A 14,698-nucleotide genomic window follows, 5' to 3' on the forward strand; every position below is an offset into this window, starting at 1 on the left:
AAATCCCTACAAATTAAGGGAATTCCCCCAAGTCACCAAAGCTGGTGTCCCCGTTTGAAGTTTTCCCCTCTTTTCTGGGGACAACCCAAAATTTGGGATTTTCTTTTACTTTTACTTTCAATGATAATGGTAAATAGAACAAATGGAGAGGGTGAATCTCCCTCACAAGGCACAGACAGCAATAAAAACTGGCAAGCATTCTAATCCCTCTCCACTCTATCTGTAACTAAAAAAAAAGTTTTGCCTTTAGTTATACTTTAAACCTTCTTCCACTCCCACTCCCATTCTTTACCCTGTAAAGGAAAGATGTCTACACTTACGCCGGCTTCAGTGTATAGGAGTGATAGCCTGCATCTATGGGTGACATCACCACATAGGCTCTGCAACCAGTGTCAGCGATCTCTCCTCTTTACTGAAGCTGGCTGCTGGAGAGATCATGTGCCCAGACCGAAACACCTTTAGTATGAGTATGTTTCACAGAGTAGTTAGAATTAGCTTAGAACCCATCAATTCAGGGGATGTCTTTACCATTTTCCTTACATTTATGTGGTGTAACCAGCAAATCGAGTGTTTTCTGGGACAGATTGGGCCAAATGGCCATCATTTCTTTTCTGAGCTCATTGTCCATTTGCTGTTTGTCAGCACCACCTGAAAGACACACAGATAAAAATGATATTACTTAGGTATAATTTCACTGTTTACTAAATTCAGATAATTAGTGTAAAATAAATATGTTAGTTTCATATTCTGACAATCGAATTCCTTTCCTTTTGCTTCGAGACATGTTCCCATTTAGCTCGCTTATGGTCCCTCTTATGTAGTAAAGAGGTTTTATATCTTTCTAAAGGAAGTAGGAAACTTTACGGGCCTATTCACACTTGTCTATGAGCCCATTCACACTTATACATCTTTGATATAATGCACACTGTATGCACACAAATAGTGTAAAACCAGCCTAATCATTAGTGCCCATAGGGTCAGGCAGTGGTCTCCCCCCTCAGACCCCAGTAAAAACAAACGTGAAATAAAATACAAGGTCTTTAATGGTAGCTTACATACTGGATCCATAGGATGTCTCATGCGCTTTTAGACTTTAATCATGAGGTCATCAAGCTTCTTGTAAGAGCCTTGTATTTTAGTGGTAGTGGAAAACACTGAAGTGGCCATGTGTAATTATTATTATTTTCACTCAAGCAAATTATATTTGACTTTTTCAGTTGTATATTATTTTCACACAATATTTAGGATTGGTTGGTGTCATATATTATCACCATAACATGCAATTGTTATCTTTGCTTTTTCATTGTTTTTGCACTGTTTTTACTGTTTCACTATTTTAAGGGAAAGCACAACACTTTCTATTAGATATTTCTATATGCTATTTACAGTGCATTGCGAAAGTATTTGGCCCCTTGAACTTTTCAACCTTTTGCCACATTTCAGGCTTCAAACATAAAGATATAAAACTGTAATTTTTTGTGAAGAATCAACAACAAGTGGGACACAATCATTAAGTGGAACGAAATTTATTGGATATTTCATACTTTTTTAACAAATAAAAAACTGAAAAATTGGGCATGCAAAATTATTCAGCCCCTTTACTTTCAGTGCAGCAAACTCTCTCCAGAAGTTCAGTGAGGATCTCTGAATGATCCAATGTTGACCTAAATGATTAATGATGATAAATAGAATCCACCTGTGTGTGATCAAGTCTCTGTATAAATGCACCTGCACTGTGATAGTCTCAGAGATCCTTTAAAGCGCAGAGAGCATCATGAAGAACAATGAACACACCAAGCAGGTCCGAGATACTGTTGTGGAGAAGTTTAAAGCCGGATTTGGATACAAAAAGATTTCCCAAGCTTTAAACATCCCAAGGAGCACTGTGCAAGCGATAATATTGAAATGGAAGGAGTATCAGACCACTGCAAATCTACGAAGACCTGGCCGTCCCTCTAAACTTTCAGCTCATACAAGGAGAAGACTGATCAGAGATGCAGCCAAGAGGCCCATGATCACTCTGGATGAACTGCAGAGATCTACAGCTGAGGTGGGAGACTCTATCCATAGGACAACAATCAGTCATAAACTGCACAAATCTGGCCTTTATGGAAGAGTGGCAAGAAGAAAGCCATTTCTTAAAGATATCCATAAAAAGTGTTGTTTAAAGTTTGCCACAAGCCACCTGGGAGACACACCAAACATGTGGAAGAAGGTGCTCTGGTCAGATGAAACCAAAATCGAACTTTTTGGCAACAATGCAAAACGTTATGTTTGGTGTAAAAGCAACACAGCTCATCACCCTGAACACACCATCCCCACTGTCAAACATGGTGGTGGCAGCATCATGGTTTGGGCCTGCTTTTCTTCAGCAGGGACAGGGAAGATGGTTAAAATTGATGGGAAGATGGATGGAGCCAAATACAGGACCATTCTGGAAGAAAACTTGATGGAGTCTGCAAAAGACCTGAGACTGGGACGGGGATTTGTCATCCAACAAGACAATGATCCAAAACATAAAGCAAAATCTATAATGGAATGGTTCACAAATAAACATATCCAGGTGTTAGAATGGCCAAGTCAAAGTCCAGACCTGAATCCAATTGAGAATCTGTGGAAAGAACTGAAAACTGCTGTTCACAAACGCTCTCCATCCAACCTCACTGAGCTCGAGCTGTTTTGCAAGGAGGAATGGGCAAAAATTTCAGTCTCTCGATGTGCAAAACTGATAGAGACATACCCCAAGCGACTTACAGCTGTAATCGCAGCAAAAGGTGGCGCTACAAAGTATTAACTTAAGGGGGCTGAATAATTTTGCACGCCCAATTTTTCAGTTTTTTATTTGTTAAAAAAGTTTGAAATATCCAATAAATTTCGTTCCACTTCACAATTGTGTCCCACTTGTTATTGATTCTTCAAAAAAATTACCGTTTTATATCTTTATGTTTGAAGCCTGAAATGTGGCAAAAGGTCTAAAAGTTCAAGGGGGCCGAATACTTTCGCAATGCACTGTATTCAGGTATTTTCGTGAGTGCATCATTCCCCTTAGGTCTATTCTACATGGTAACGCACTGATATACTTAGTGCATGATCACTTATAAAATGTTGACACAAAAGTAGCAACTCCTATTTACAATTTCGGGGAGATGGATTGTTAGACTCCCTTTAAATGTTGACTAGCTAAACTCAACTACTGAAACAGCCAGTTGTTTCTGTAGCTTAATACTGTATTTTCCGACATATAAGATGACTTTTTAACCTCAAAAAAATCCCCCAAAAATGGGGGGGTCGCCGTGTATAAATGTCTCCAAGGTAAGTAAGTGTAATCTCTCAAAAGCGCTGGCTGTCTGTGCCCTATTAATCTCCAAGGTACCGTAAGTACCGTAAATGTAATCTCTCATAATATCTCCAAGGTACCGTAAGTAAGTATTAATGGTAGATGTAATCTCTCAAGGTGCTGGCTCTGCGGGAATCCTGTACCGGTATACCGTATGTACCGTAGCTTCAGCTACATACAGTATACCATGCTGAGCCAATCACGGTGAGCAATGTATTCTGTTATTGAATGCAAAGCCTGCTCGGATTGGCGGAGTCAGAAAGAGTAACATCTGCCTGCCTCTCTTACTCCGCTAATCTGAGCAGGCTTTGCATTCAATAATAAAATACATCGCTCACCCTGATTGGCTCAGCGTGGTATACTGTATGTAGCCGAAGTTACGGTATATGCAGTATACCGGTACAGGATTCCTGTACAGCCAGCGCCTTGAGAGATTACATCTACTGGTAATACTTACTTACGGTACCTTGGAGATATATGAGAGATTACATTTACGGTACCTTGGAGATTAATAGGGCACAGACATCCAGCGCTTTGAGAAATTACATCTAATACTTTCTTACAATACCTTAGAGATATATGAAAGATCTGATAAATCTGATGTTTTTCAATGGTGTTGCCTTTCTTCGGAAGCGGGGTAGTCTTATACGGCAAGTATAACCCAAAACCTATGTTTTAACTTGAAAATTAGGGGGGTCATCTTATACCACCAGTCATCTTATATGTCGGAAAATACAGTAGCTTAAACTCAAATTACACACAGAACTGAGTAAGGCTTGCCACAAACAAGTCAAAAACCAAATGTTATGTTGATCGAAAAACAAAAATGGCGCAAAGGATTGTGCCATCGTTTGTTTCGCTTTTCTAAAACTAAAAAAAAACACACTTCTCTGCAGTGCTCTGGGTGGCGGTGGAACTCCTCACATTCCAGAATTTGGAAGGTACGCTACTGCAAGTGAGGTGTATTCTAAACATGAGAAGAGATTCACAGAACTGAATTCACATTTCCTCTAAAATTCCACTAAAATGGTGAACTGCAGTGCAGTCTATGGGGAAAGTGAAATAAAGAGGCAATGGGCTTAAAGTGGAAGAAAAGCCTTATACATAAATAACCCCTTCTACAATTCTCAATGTAACAAAAATTCAGCTATATGCTCCAAAATGCAAAAATAGCTGTTATTCTACTTTTTTTTTGTGTGCAGGTAACTGCCTGTCATGTGATCGTAATCCTCTTCTTTCTGTTTTTAAATTGTGGCTGGTGGGCGTGTCTCGTGATTTGAGAATACTTTGTGATGTCACGGAAGGGGAGGGGCTGTGCAGCTCTGTTAGAACAGGCACCCACCATAGTATTAGGAAGTTACTTCGAGCAGCCAAATTTGGCTGCTCAAGTCAACCCTGGTCAGAGAAGAGGGTTGCTCAAAGACTGAATTAGACAGTTGTTTCTAATCAGACATTTAGCAACCCAGAAGGTGTTTAATTTAGAAGTTTATGATGTTTTTTAAAAAAATAAAGGGAAGATTTTGTCTTTTGACTGGAATTCCACATTAATGTGGCTCTTTTGGAATCTCCTTTGAGCTACCTTAGACCTTCTCTTGTTGCAAAATAATCCCTTGTTTAATCAAATTTTATCTAATACAGCTAAATGAGCTCAACTAATTTCACAGTAATCACTCTGCTCACAGGCCTTTGTTCCCCATTAGGAGATCTGTCAGAATATTTATACTCCTCTGAATATAACAGTGTCTATTTATGTCAATAAGCAAAGATCTGTGAGGTAGGAGAATCTCAACTTATTTCCACAAATCAATATGTAGCGAATTATTTTTAATTGATTAATTTCTTTTTAAAAGCATATACCAATCTTAGTGAGTACAGTCTACAGTATGGAATATATATAAGAATATTTATTCACAAGACATGTATTCACTATATATGATCAAACTTGAGATGACACAAAAAGATAACTCTACATAAAATACAAACTTCAAACAATCAGTGCAATGTGATATGAAAGTGAAAATGAAACAAGATTACCTTTTCTCCAGGTATAGCATAAACCATAGGTAAGTGTTCTATATAAACAGACCACAATTGTCTGCGAATGGCGCAGCCGACAGTCACTTCGCTGCAGATGAAGTGAGAATAGGCTATGCAAAACAAAAGACTAAAATCGCAAATATTGCGCTAACTCTGCTATTAATAAAAATGTATAAAAACAAAAATCAGCTTTTTAGAGAAAAATCTACTATGGTTTATACGGCTGGGATTGTAATCACATTACCCTTAAATAGGCAATATAAAACATATAAGAAAGGAAATAAACAATTGTTAAATAATCAAATAAACAGCACAAGGTATATTTAACACACTTAAGATGGCTGCTAGCTTCAAATGGTCATTACCAGAGTCCTTAAGATGGATGCCTTTCTTAAGATGGTGGCTTCCCTCCAAGTTTCAGATAAATGATGGAGCAAGATGGAGTATGTCTGGATGAGTCTATCGATGGATGTAGTAGTGTGTATGTTGCAAGTGTAATGGCTGTTGTCAGTAAATGTAATGTTTCACATCTGGGTTCTCCTTTTTATATGGTATTGAACAAAGGACCATTAAAATTACCATAAGTTAAACCCAGAGGGATGAAACATTATCCCCATTGGTTGGGATATTCTATCCTTTAACTGGTGAGGTCATAGTCACACCTCTTTAATCATGCCCAATATTTTGCATAATAAAATTAAAGGATGATTTCTTTATATTTAAGAGTAATCATAAAACACCATATAAACTTGTCCATACTCTCAGTACATACATAAATGTCCATCTATATCTCCATCACTCATCTTGGCAATTATAGGATCTGGTAAGCCATTTATAAAGATAATTATTAATACAATATAATATTTATATTGGAAAAATCTCATTTACTCCGAGACTGCATTTAGTAGCTTGTCCAAAGAGGGCAGCATTGTATTGCATATTAGATTCAACATATAAAATAATTAGAACATATTCTTATCTGATGACCTTATTGACCTCTTGCTAGTGAAAGTCCATTAATTATTTGACCATGCCATATGCTGTCAGACATTGCGTCTAGCTTTTAGGATTTATATGACTTTAAAAACTTACACACAAACTTACATAAAGTGAGGTAATTCGTTACAAGATACGTATGTCCTTACACTTAATAGAAAAGTATTCTAAGTAAGATTTGTTATTTAGCAAGAATATAAACCCAACATATGGTAGACAGATAATTTCTAAATATGTATATGCCTTACATAATATAATGACATAATTATTGCTAATATCTTCTCACACATAATAATGTATCTTTAAAACGTATATATTTTAAATGTCTGATAGAGTATACCGAGCCATTGTCCATTGTTAAATACTTACAGACAGACTGGCCCTACCATGATGTCTTATCTGATGAGATGTCATGTACCACTTATTTTATGACTATATAGATACACAGATCTCTGTAGAAATTCTAGACTCTTTTGTAACAGACATTTTGCAAAGGAACACATATGAACTTTCATTCACCTCCAAACAAGATGGAAGCTATGCTGTTCAAAATCCCTATAATAATTCCATTTTTATTTCTTTTATTTAATCCCCAATAATCCCGACAGATCTGAGAGTTTGCTTCTGATTGGTGGTGGGGACAACACAGAAAGCAATTACTTTAGGACATCTTTCAGAGTTGAGTAAAAAAATATCTCAAATCTGCCTTTACTGCCTTCTAGCAACCACCTTCTTTAGATAATGACTACCCATAACGCCCATGGCTAGCCATAACGTATTGGTTGATGCTGGACCCTACAGACAATTGTCATTTCAGATTCTTTGGCATAACAGACTGTTATTTTATGTCCGATGGTCTCTGGTCTGGACCTAAAAAAATTGTGATCTTACCTTTGGCAATTTTGATATCCAGTGCAGTTCGTATAAGAGCCATGAGAGTGGAATTGAAATGTACAGTATTATCATCAGCCACAGGAAGGTCCATTCGAAGGAGCCTCTGCAAGACCCAGAAAAAACAGCATGAATGAGCTGATCTTACTGAAATTAAATAAATTACTCACCTATATACAGGACTCAGAAGGCTCTGACTATATGCAATGCTACGATAAAAAAAAAGTACAATGGGAAAAAAACATCTACAACTATCATATGCTACTTTTTAAAATCTCTCTCTTAGAGCTGCTTTAGTGCAGATTTTCCTCGCTAAAGAGGAATTATTTTATTTTTATTTTTTTTATTATACATGTAATGAGACAGGCTGAACGTAAATCTATATAATGTGTGTTCATTTTCTTAAACCTTGATTCTGTGAATAGTGTATAAGTATACATTGTCCATTGGGGAAACCATATTTGCTCATTACGAATGCAGGATCTGCTTCCTGATTAGTAGTGATGCATTTATATTTATATGTGGATAAATTTGAATTATAATGATTGGTCTACTAAAATTATATAAATACTTTATTAGCCTAAAGTGGTTGTAAACCTCTGACATGAAATATGAACAAAGCATATCCCTCTATAGTGTGTACCTGTTTGTACCCCTTCCTCTGCTATCTGCATTAAATAATTCTGACAAGTTTTACTGACACTAAGAGATAAAAAAGTGAGACTGGAGGGAGCTCCAGCACACAGCTTGTGATTGACAGCCTCGGCTCTGTCCTTGTGTGCTGTGTGGAGGGGGTGAGTTGCTTCCCTCCAATCAGCTCTCACAGCTCTCCCCACTGAGCTCTGCGGAGCATAACCTTAGCAGCTCACTACCCCCTGCTTTCTGAAAGTTCAGACAAGCTGTATAACTTCTGCACTTTAAATGTCTGTAGAGAAGAAAGAGCTGCATATAAACAGGTACAACTTATGTAGGGTGATTTGTTTAATCTCCGTGTATTACCTGAAGCTAGTCACTTCACTGGGTATATGTCAGGGTTTAGAAACCCCGAAATAAAATAATTTAGAGAAGGTTTTATAGACAGACATTCTACATACACCTGCTACCCTTTCCTGTATTTCCAGTGAAGACGCTGCAGGCAGCTTCTGATAAGCTTTCTTTTTATCTATCTATAGATCTGAACTGGTGTCTGATCTAGACATCCCTGACTTATTTAGCCATATACAGTACATTTGGTCAAATCTACAAGACCAAGATGACCAACAGCCCTGTTTTTTATAGACCACATAATGTGGCAAGTTTGAATGCACATGACCACTTCCTAGTGCAGGGGTTCTCAAACCTTTGAAGAGTGAGGGCCACTTACGTTATTTGGTAACTGGCCGTGGCCCACAATGAAATTAAATGGTTCAGAATTTGCTATTTTGAATAGCATAATGAACATTTTCTTCCTGCAGCCGGTGGGGGGAGGAGAAGCCAGCTTTCAGCAGATGCAGAAGGAAATAGGAGAGGATTGGTTCCTGTATATGCCCCCCTCCCCTCCTGTCCAAGTGTAAAACAGAATGTGACAGGAAGGCCACACGGGCACGGGGTTACTATTGCGACCCCAGACGCTGCACCAGTTGTTGGGGTGTGCCGTAAAGACACGTCTAAACTGTGGGGTTTTAATTCCCCCCAAACCTTAAATGTAAACAAGCTCTTACTGTCCTGAGCGCCCTATAAGGCTGCGCTCACACTGGTGCACTGCAGTTTACCCTCTCCTCACCTGCAGCCCACCTGTGGCTTTCCTGCGGGTTAGCTGTGCTTTGCCATAGACTTCTATTATATCTTGTGGGTGTGGTGTACTTTCTGAAACAGCGCCAATCCCACAGGAATATTATAGAAGAGCGCTTGTTTGAGGCTACGGGCCACATCAGGGGGCTCCGAGGGCCACACGTGCCCACAGGCACCCTTGTCCTAGTGTGTATATGGCAACAATGCAAGCACTTTCATTTTCCCCACACAATGTATTTGAGGAAGATAAGTGAGATTGAAATTTGGGGCATTTCCAGATAAATTCTGTCTAAAAATATACATAATAAAATGTTTTCATTCTAAAGAGCAGGTACTAGAATCTACAATATGATTTTCTATAGGCAAAGTAAAAGTATGGGGAATTGTTTTTTGTATCCTTAACTGCCGCCATATTTTATTTTTATTTTTCCTACCAACACCAACTCCAAGGAGTGGCATGTGAATGGTTTTATATTTTAGGTTTAGCGGTAAAGTATGGCATTTTTCAGAGCCTTAGAGTTCTGTTTACAAGCAAGTAACCTTTTCAAAACAACTCTCCACCTCCAGAGTAAAATTGAGACCGCAAAATTCCAAATCTCCACTCCACTCTGGAAGTGCAGAGATTATAAAACAAATAGTCAGCACAAACCAAAGCAAAGATCGGCAGGCAAGTCCACAGGCCAACCTGGAGCATGCAGCATGCAGAACCGTGACGTGCAACGTGCAGGGAATCCCCCATGCAATATCTCTTTAGAGAACTAGAACTCCTACATAGGGGGAGCACAGGGGAGAGAGGGTGGCTGGGAGAGGGAGGAAGGCGAGAGTGAGACGAGGGGGAGGGTGAGATAGGGGGAGAGAGAGGGAGTAAAAAGAGAAAAAGAAATACATTCACAAACAAAGCTGTGAAACTTATTGTATCAGTCAGAAATTGCCATGTAATATTCTGGCCACACAACATGATCCCTAAAGCTTTACACACCGAGAAAGACAAAAGGGACTTATTCTATCAAATGGGTGTTTGTTAGATAGGACAGGTAAGGAGGACAGCTTTTCTCAGATTAGATCAATAAAGTTTTAGACAGAAAAGGGATCAGTAAAGATGTCAGGTGCAGTTCTCCATAGTTTACAGATGTGACAGAGGGATGAGTAAAGGCCCACTTTCCTGTGGAAGATATGGAGTAATAGCAACAGCTACAAAAGACCTGCAGAAGAGCTAATTCAGAGTATCGATCAGAAGGACCTAACCTTTGTTAGCAAGAGTCACCCAAGCCCATGATCATATTCAGACTACACAGAACTTGCTGTAAGTTGGAAGGACCACAACTTTATGCCTCGTACACACGCAACGATTATCGGCTGACCAATCGTCCGACTTTTGTTCAGAGTGGCGTTTTGTTGGTTGGAATGTGCCTAGACTGCACCCGAATTTTCTCGGCCAACAAAAATCTACTTCAGAAGTGATGTCATGTGCTGGTTTACTTTCCGTGTGTTTTTTCTTCTCTGAGCATGCCCAGTCTTGCTCATCAGATTTTTGTCTGCCAAAATCTGTACTGACTGACGGAAAATCGGCCGTTGTGTTGACGGCCAACAAAAATTTTATAGCCTGCACACCAGATTTTTTACGGCCGAAAAGTCGGAGTTGTTTGTCGAAAGTATCATACTAACAAGCCGAAAGTCGGCCGATCGGACGTTGGCCGAAAATTCCTGGCCAATAATCGATGCGTGTGTACGAGGCATAAGTCTCTAATCAGCTCCAGCAACCCTCACCCTATCCGCAAATAAACCAACCACTTCTCCTGCAGATTGTGAAGCTTATTCTGCTTGTAAAGTCCCGCACACACGGGCCAATTATCCGGCTTGTTTTGGCTGGTTCAATAGAAACCGGTCAACATTCGGTCTGTGTGTACGGCAGCAAGTCCGACAGAAACCAGCAGAATGTCCAGCGTCTGTCGAAGGGGCATGACCGAAAAAGGTCTGCCAATCATCATCCTATCCGAGCTCACCGCTAATGGCTGAGAGCGCTGACTGATGCATCCTGGCGGGGGCGGTTGTCCCCCTGTCAGAACACAATAGCTCAGGGGGGAGATTGCTGTACGAACATCAGATTGTTAGTACAGAATCTACTCCCAAGCTCTTCAGTTTTTTTTCCGATCGAAAAAACCTGCTAGTGTGTACCAGGCTTTACTGTGTAGGTTCACAGTATTTGTCCTACTCTAATGGCAGTTTCTGTACTATCTGTAAGGTCTCATGCACACTGGATGTTATCAATACGTCAGTAGAAAGCGGTAGCTGTAGGAGTTTTTCAGCTCTTTTGCAGTAGCGTTTTTCAGCGTTTTTTAGCTTTTTTTTTTAGCAAAAATATACTCCCACAAAATCCTTTGGCTCAAAAACTTTGAATAGCCGCGTTTATTGGCGTTTTTAAACTTTTATCAGAGTTAGAGCATTTTTACAGCTGAAAAACGCCTCTTAAAAGCCGGTTCACATTAGTGCGGATGCGCTGATCGCATGTAATTCGGAGCGCACTGCTCCTTCATTACATGCGATCTCCTGTGCGGATGCGAGTTCAGCCATACACTTTGTATGGCTGCATTTGCAGCGCATCCGCAGCAAACTCGCACATGAGGCATTTTTTGAGCTGCCTCAGAATCGGATCGCACAGTGGTACACACTTGTGCTATCCGATCCTGTGCGAACTTGCAGATCGCACTGCGATATGCGATCGCAACTGGGGGTGTCGTTAACTTTTAATTGACACCCCCTGCGTATCGCATATGGCAGTGTGAACTGCCAGATGTGCCGATGCGATACGGGAACACGCTGCATATTCGCAGCGTTCCCGCATCGCACAAGTGTGAACCGGCACTAAAACCCACTAGTTCTGAGGTTTTTTTCCAGCCAGAAAACGCCCCTGCTAAAAACTGCTGATAACAGCCTGTGTGTGCATGGAGACATAGGATAACATGCTGGGGAGTTTACTGGCTGCAGAAAAACAGCCGTTGTTAAAACATCCAGTGTGCATGAGGCCTAAGGCCCCAATCCCCCACTGAGCAGGCGGGTTGCATCTCTGTCTCCGTGCTGTGTGCGGAGACAGAGCTGTCAGGTCCTTGCTCTTCTCTATGGGGGAATCGGATGAGAACGGACCACCTGTCCGTTCTCATCCGATCCCATCCTATACGATCCGCCAGACGGATTGAAAATAGGGTTTCCATCCATTCATATTTGATGGACCGGATCAGATCGGATGTCAGCGGACATGTCTCCGCTGACATCCGCTGCCCCATAGAGATGCATTTGGCATCCATTCAGATCCGCCTGAAAAACTGACAGGTGGATCTGAACGGTCCGCAATTGTGAAAGGGGCCTTATTGTTATAAGGCTAGCCATAGGCTTATTTTTTTTTTCAAACACTTGGGTTCCCTAAAACTTGCCAGGGCCTGTAATTCTCTATTCGATTTCCAAAAAGTGGAAAAGGCACCTGGAGAATAACATTTCCTTCCCTCATTTCAGAGGGAACAGGGATGGACTGGTGGGAGTGATTGCAGCAGTTTAAAGTGCTCATTATCACCCCCTTCCCAGGAAGCTCTATATGGCCCTAATCCTCACACTAGGCTGTCAAATAAGAACAGAATTGGGCTCTGTATGCCCACTGATTTGAATTTTAGATTTTAACCATCAAAATAAAGAGATTATCAACAAATACTGTGAGTTTCCCTGGTAAATACAATTTGACAGGATTGTTTAGGTAGAACCTTTTTAATGACTAGTTGCTTGTAAAATGTGTTCATCCTAAGGATTAATAAAGATCCGTACTGCTGCAATTTGTCTTGCCTTTTTGCTAGGCTCATCCTTAGGCATATTACTGAATATCTTATGTGGTAGTAACATGTAACATAATGTAGTTCTTAAAACTTCCCCACAATGATCCTCACAGGAGAATACAGATGCCTACTGGGGTTTTTCTAAACAATAAATGCACTTTGGACATTACTTGCCATGCCCAAGGTGCACTTAGGCTGGCCATACATTATATCATTATCTTGTACAATTGTCCTTTATATTTAGCAAAACCATATAATATGAGGTCAAATCTAAACACTTTTAATTTGTATGCAATCGGGAAAGCCCTTGCACTACATAGTTGAAGGTAAATCTGAAGAAAATTGTATAATGTATGGTCAGCTCGAGTGCTTAGTGATGTATCAGGTTTTTAAGTAACCATTTTCTTTCTGGAGGATAGAACCCGTGCTTTGTACTGAAAATGACATACCTTGGGGCTAATTAAAGGTTAACTCCACTTTGGTGGAAATAAACATAGCCATATTATCAGTGGTAATTTCGTCGACTAAAATACGACTAAAGCTAAAACAATTCAGAAAAAAAAGTTTTGCCTATAGTTCTACTTTAAGAAAAAAATAAAATAAAAGCCTTTCTTTTCTTTTAGCAGCTTAGTAGATGCCCCCTACTTATTCTTATATAGTAGTGCAGTGCTAATTTTGATGTCAAATTTAAATTTTAGTTTTAATCATAGTCTTTTAACTAAATTGGCATTTTAGTCATAAGACTAAAATACAACTTAACCACAAATGGCATTTTAGTCAAAAGATTATGATTATAACTTAAAATTTAAATTTGACAAAATTCTAAATTAGCACTGCACTACCATATAAGAATAAGTAGAAGGCATCTACTAAGCTGCTAAAAAAAAAAAGAAAGGCTTTTCCTATTTTTTTTTTTTCTTAAAGTAGAACTATAGGCAAAACTTTTTTTTTCAATTTGGATAGAGCAAGGGAGTGTTATAACACCTGTCAGATTTTTTTTTTACCATCTGTGTCCCATTGTGGAGATTTCCCTTTACTTCCTGTCCCATAGCCAAACAGGAAGTGAGCGGAAATCCCTTCAAATTAAGGGAATTTCTTGAGGACCCCTAGGTCACCAGAACTAGTGTCCACACTGGAAGATTTCCCCTTTTATTACATTTCTGGGGACAACCAAAAATGTGGGTTTTTCCTTTTCTTTTCTTTTCACTTTCAATGATAATGGAAAACAGGACAAATAGAGAGGGTGAATCTCCCTAAAGAAAACATTTGCCTTTAGTTATACTTTAATATGTAATGTTGGTAATATATTCAGGTATTAGGTGCAATGGCATTACAGCCAATAGAGTTTACAGTTTGTGTTTTTTTTTTTTTTATATATATATATATATGGTTCACACAGAATTCGGTACAGCTGTGCATAGTAGCCAATCAGCTTCTAGGTTTTAGCCCTTAATCACTCTGACGGTGGCTTTGAAATCGCGTGACTTTATCTGAACTCTGATATTCTTCTCCTACATGTAAAAAGCATCATTGTTTTGCTACAAATTTACTTAGAACCCCCATAAACAAACATTATATATATTTTTTTAAGCAGAGGCCCTAGAGAATGAAATGGTGGGCGTTGTAAATCTTTATGCCATATTTGCACAGGGGTTTTTCAAATGCAACTTTTTTGGAAACAATACACTTTAATGGATTTTAAAGCACATAAAAAATACAATATAATACCAAAGTGTTTGGTAAAATATAAAGGATGATGTTTTGCCAAGTAAATAGATACCAAAAAATGTCATGCTTGTCACGCTGTGGTACGGTGCCAAATTACGGTAACTAAAAATGTCCATAGGCA

At 39.3% G+C, this 14,698-nt stretch overlaps 1 protein-coding gene across 9 annotated transcripts in view; it reads right to left on the bottom strand.

The window, feature by feature from the left end:
- The window catches only part of CACNA1A (calcium voltage-gated channel subunit alpha1 A), a 496,856-nt gene that overhangs the window by 64,158 nt on the left and 418,000 nt on the right, over positions 1–14,698 (bottom strand). For 5 of the 9 annotated variants that reach the window (XM_082255800.1, XM_082255801.1, XM_082255804.1 and 2 more), the window contains exons 38-39: positions 7,262–7,367; positions 529–648 (exon numbers count right to left, since the gene is read on the bottom strand). In XM_082255800.1, the coding sequence (XP_082111926.1) occupies positions 529–648; positions 7,262–7,367 (226 nt within the window). The remainder of the gene's footprint in view (positions 1–528; positions 649–7,261; positions 7,368–14,698) is intronic. The other 4 variants (XM_082255807.1, XM_082255805.1, XM_082255803.1 and 1 more) reach the window with 1 other exon arrangement.

This window comes from Pelophylax lessonae (assembly GCF_965119305.1).
Source record: "Pelophylax lessonae genome assembly, chromosome: 4".
In the NCBI taxonomy this organism is placed as follows: Eukaryota; Metazoa; Chordata; class Amphibia; order Anura; family Ranidae; genus Pelophylax; species Pelophylax lessonae.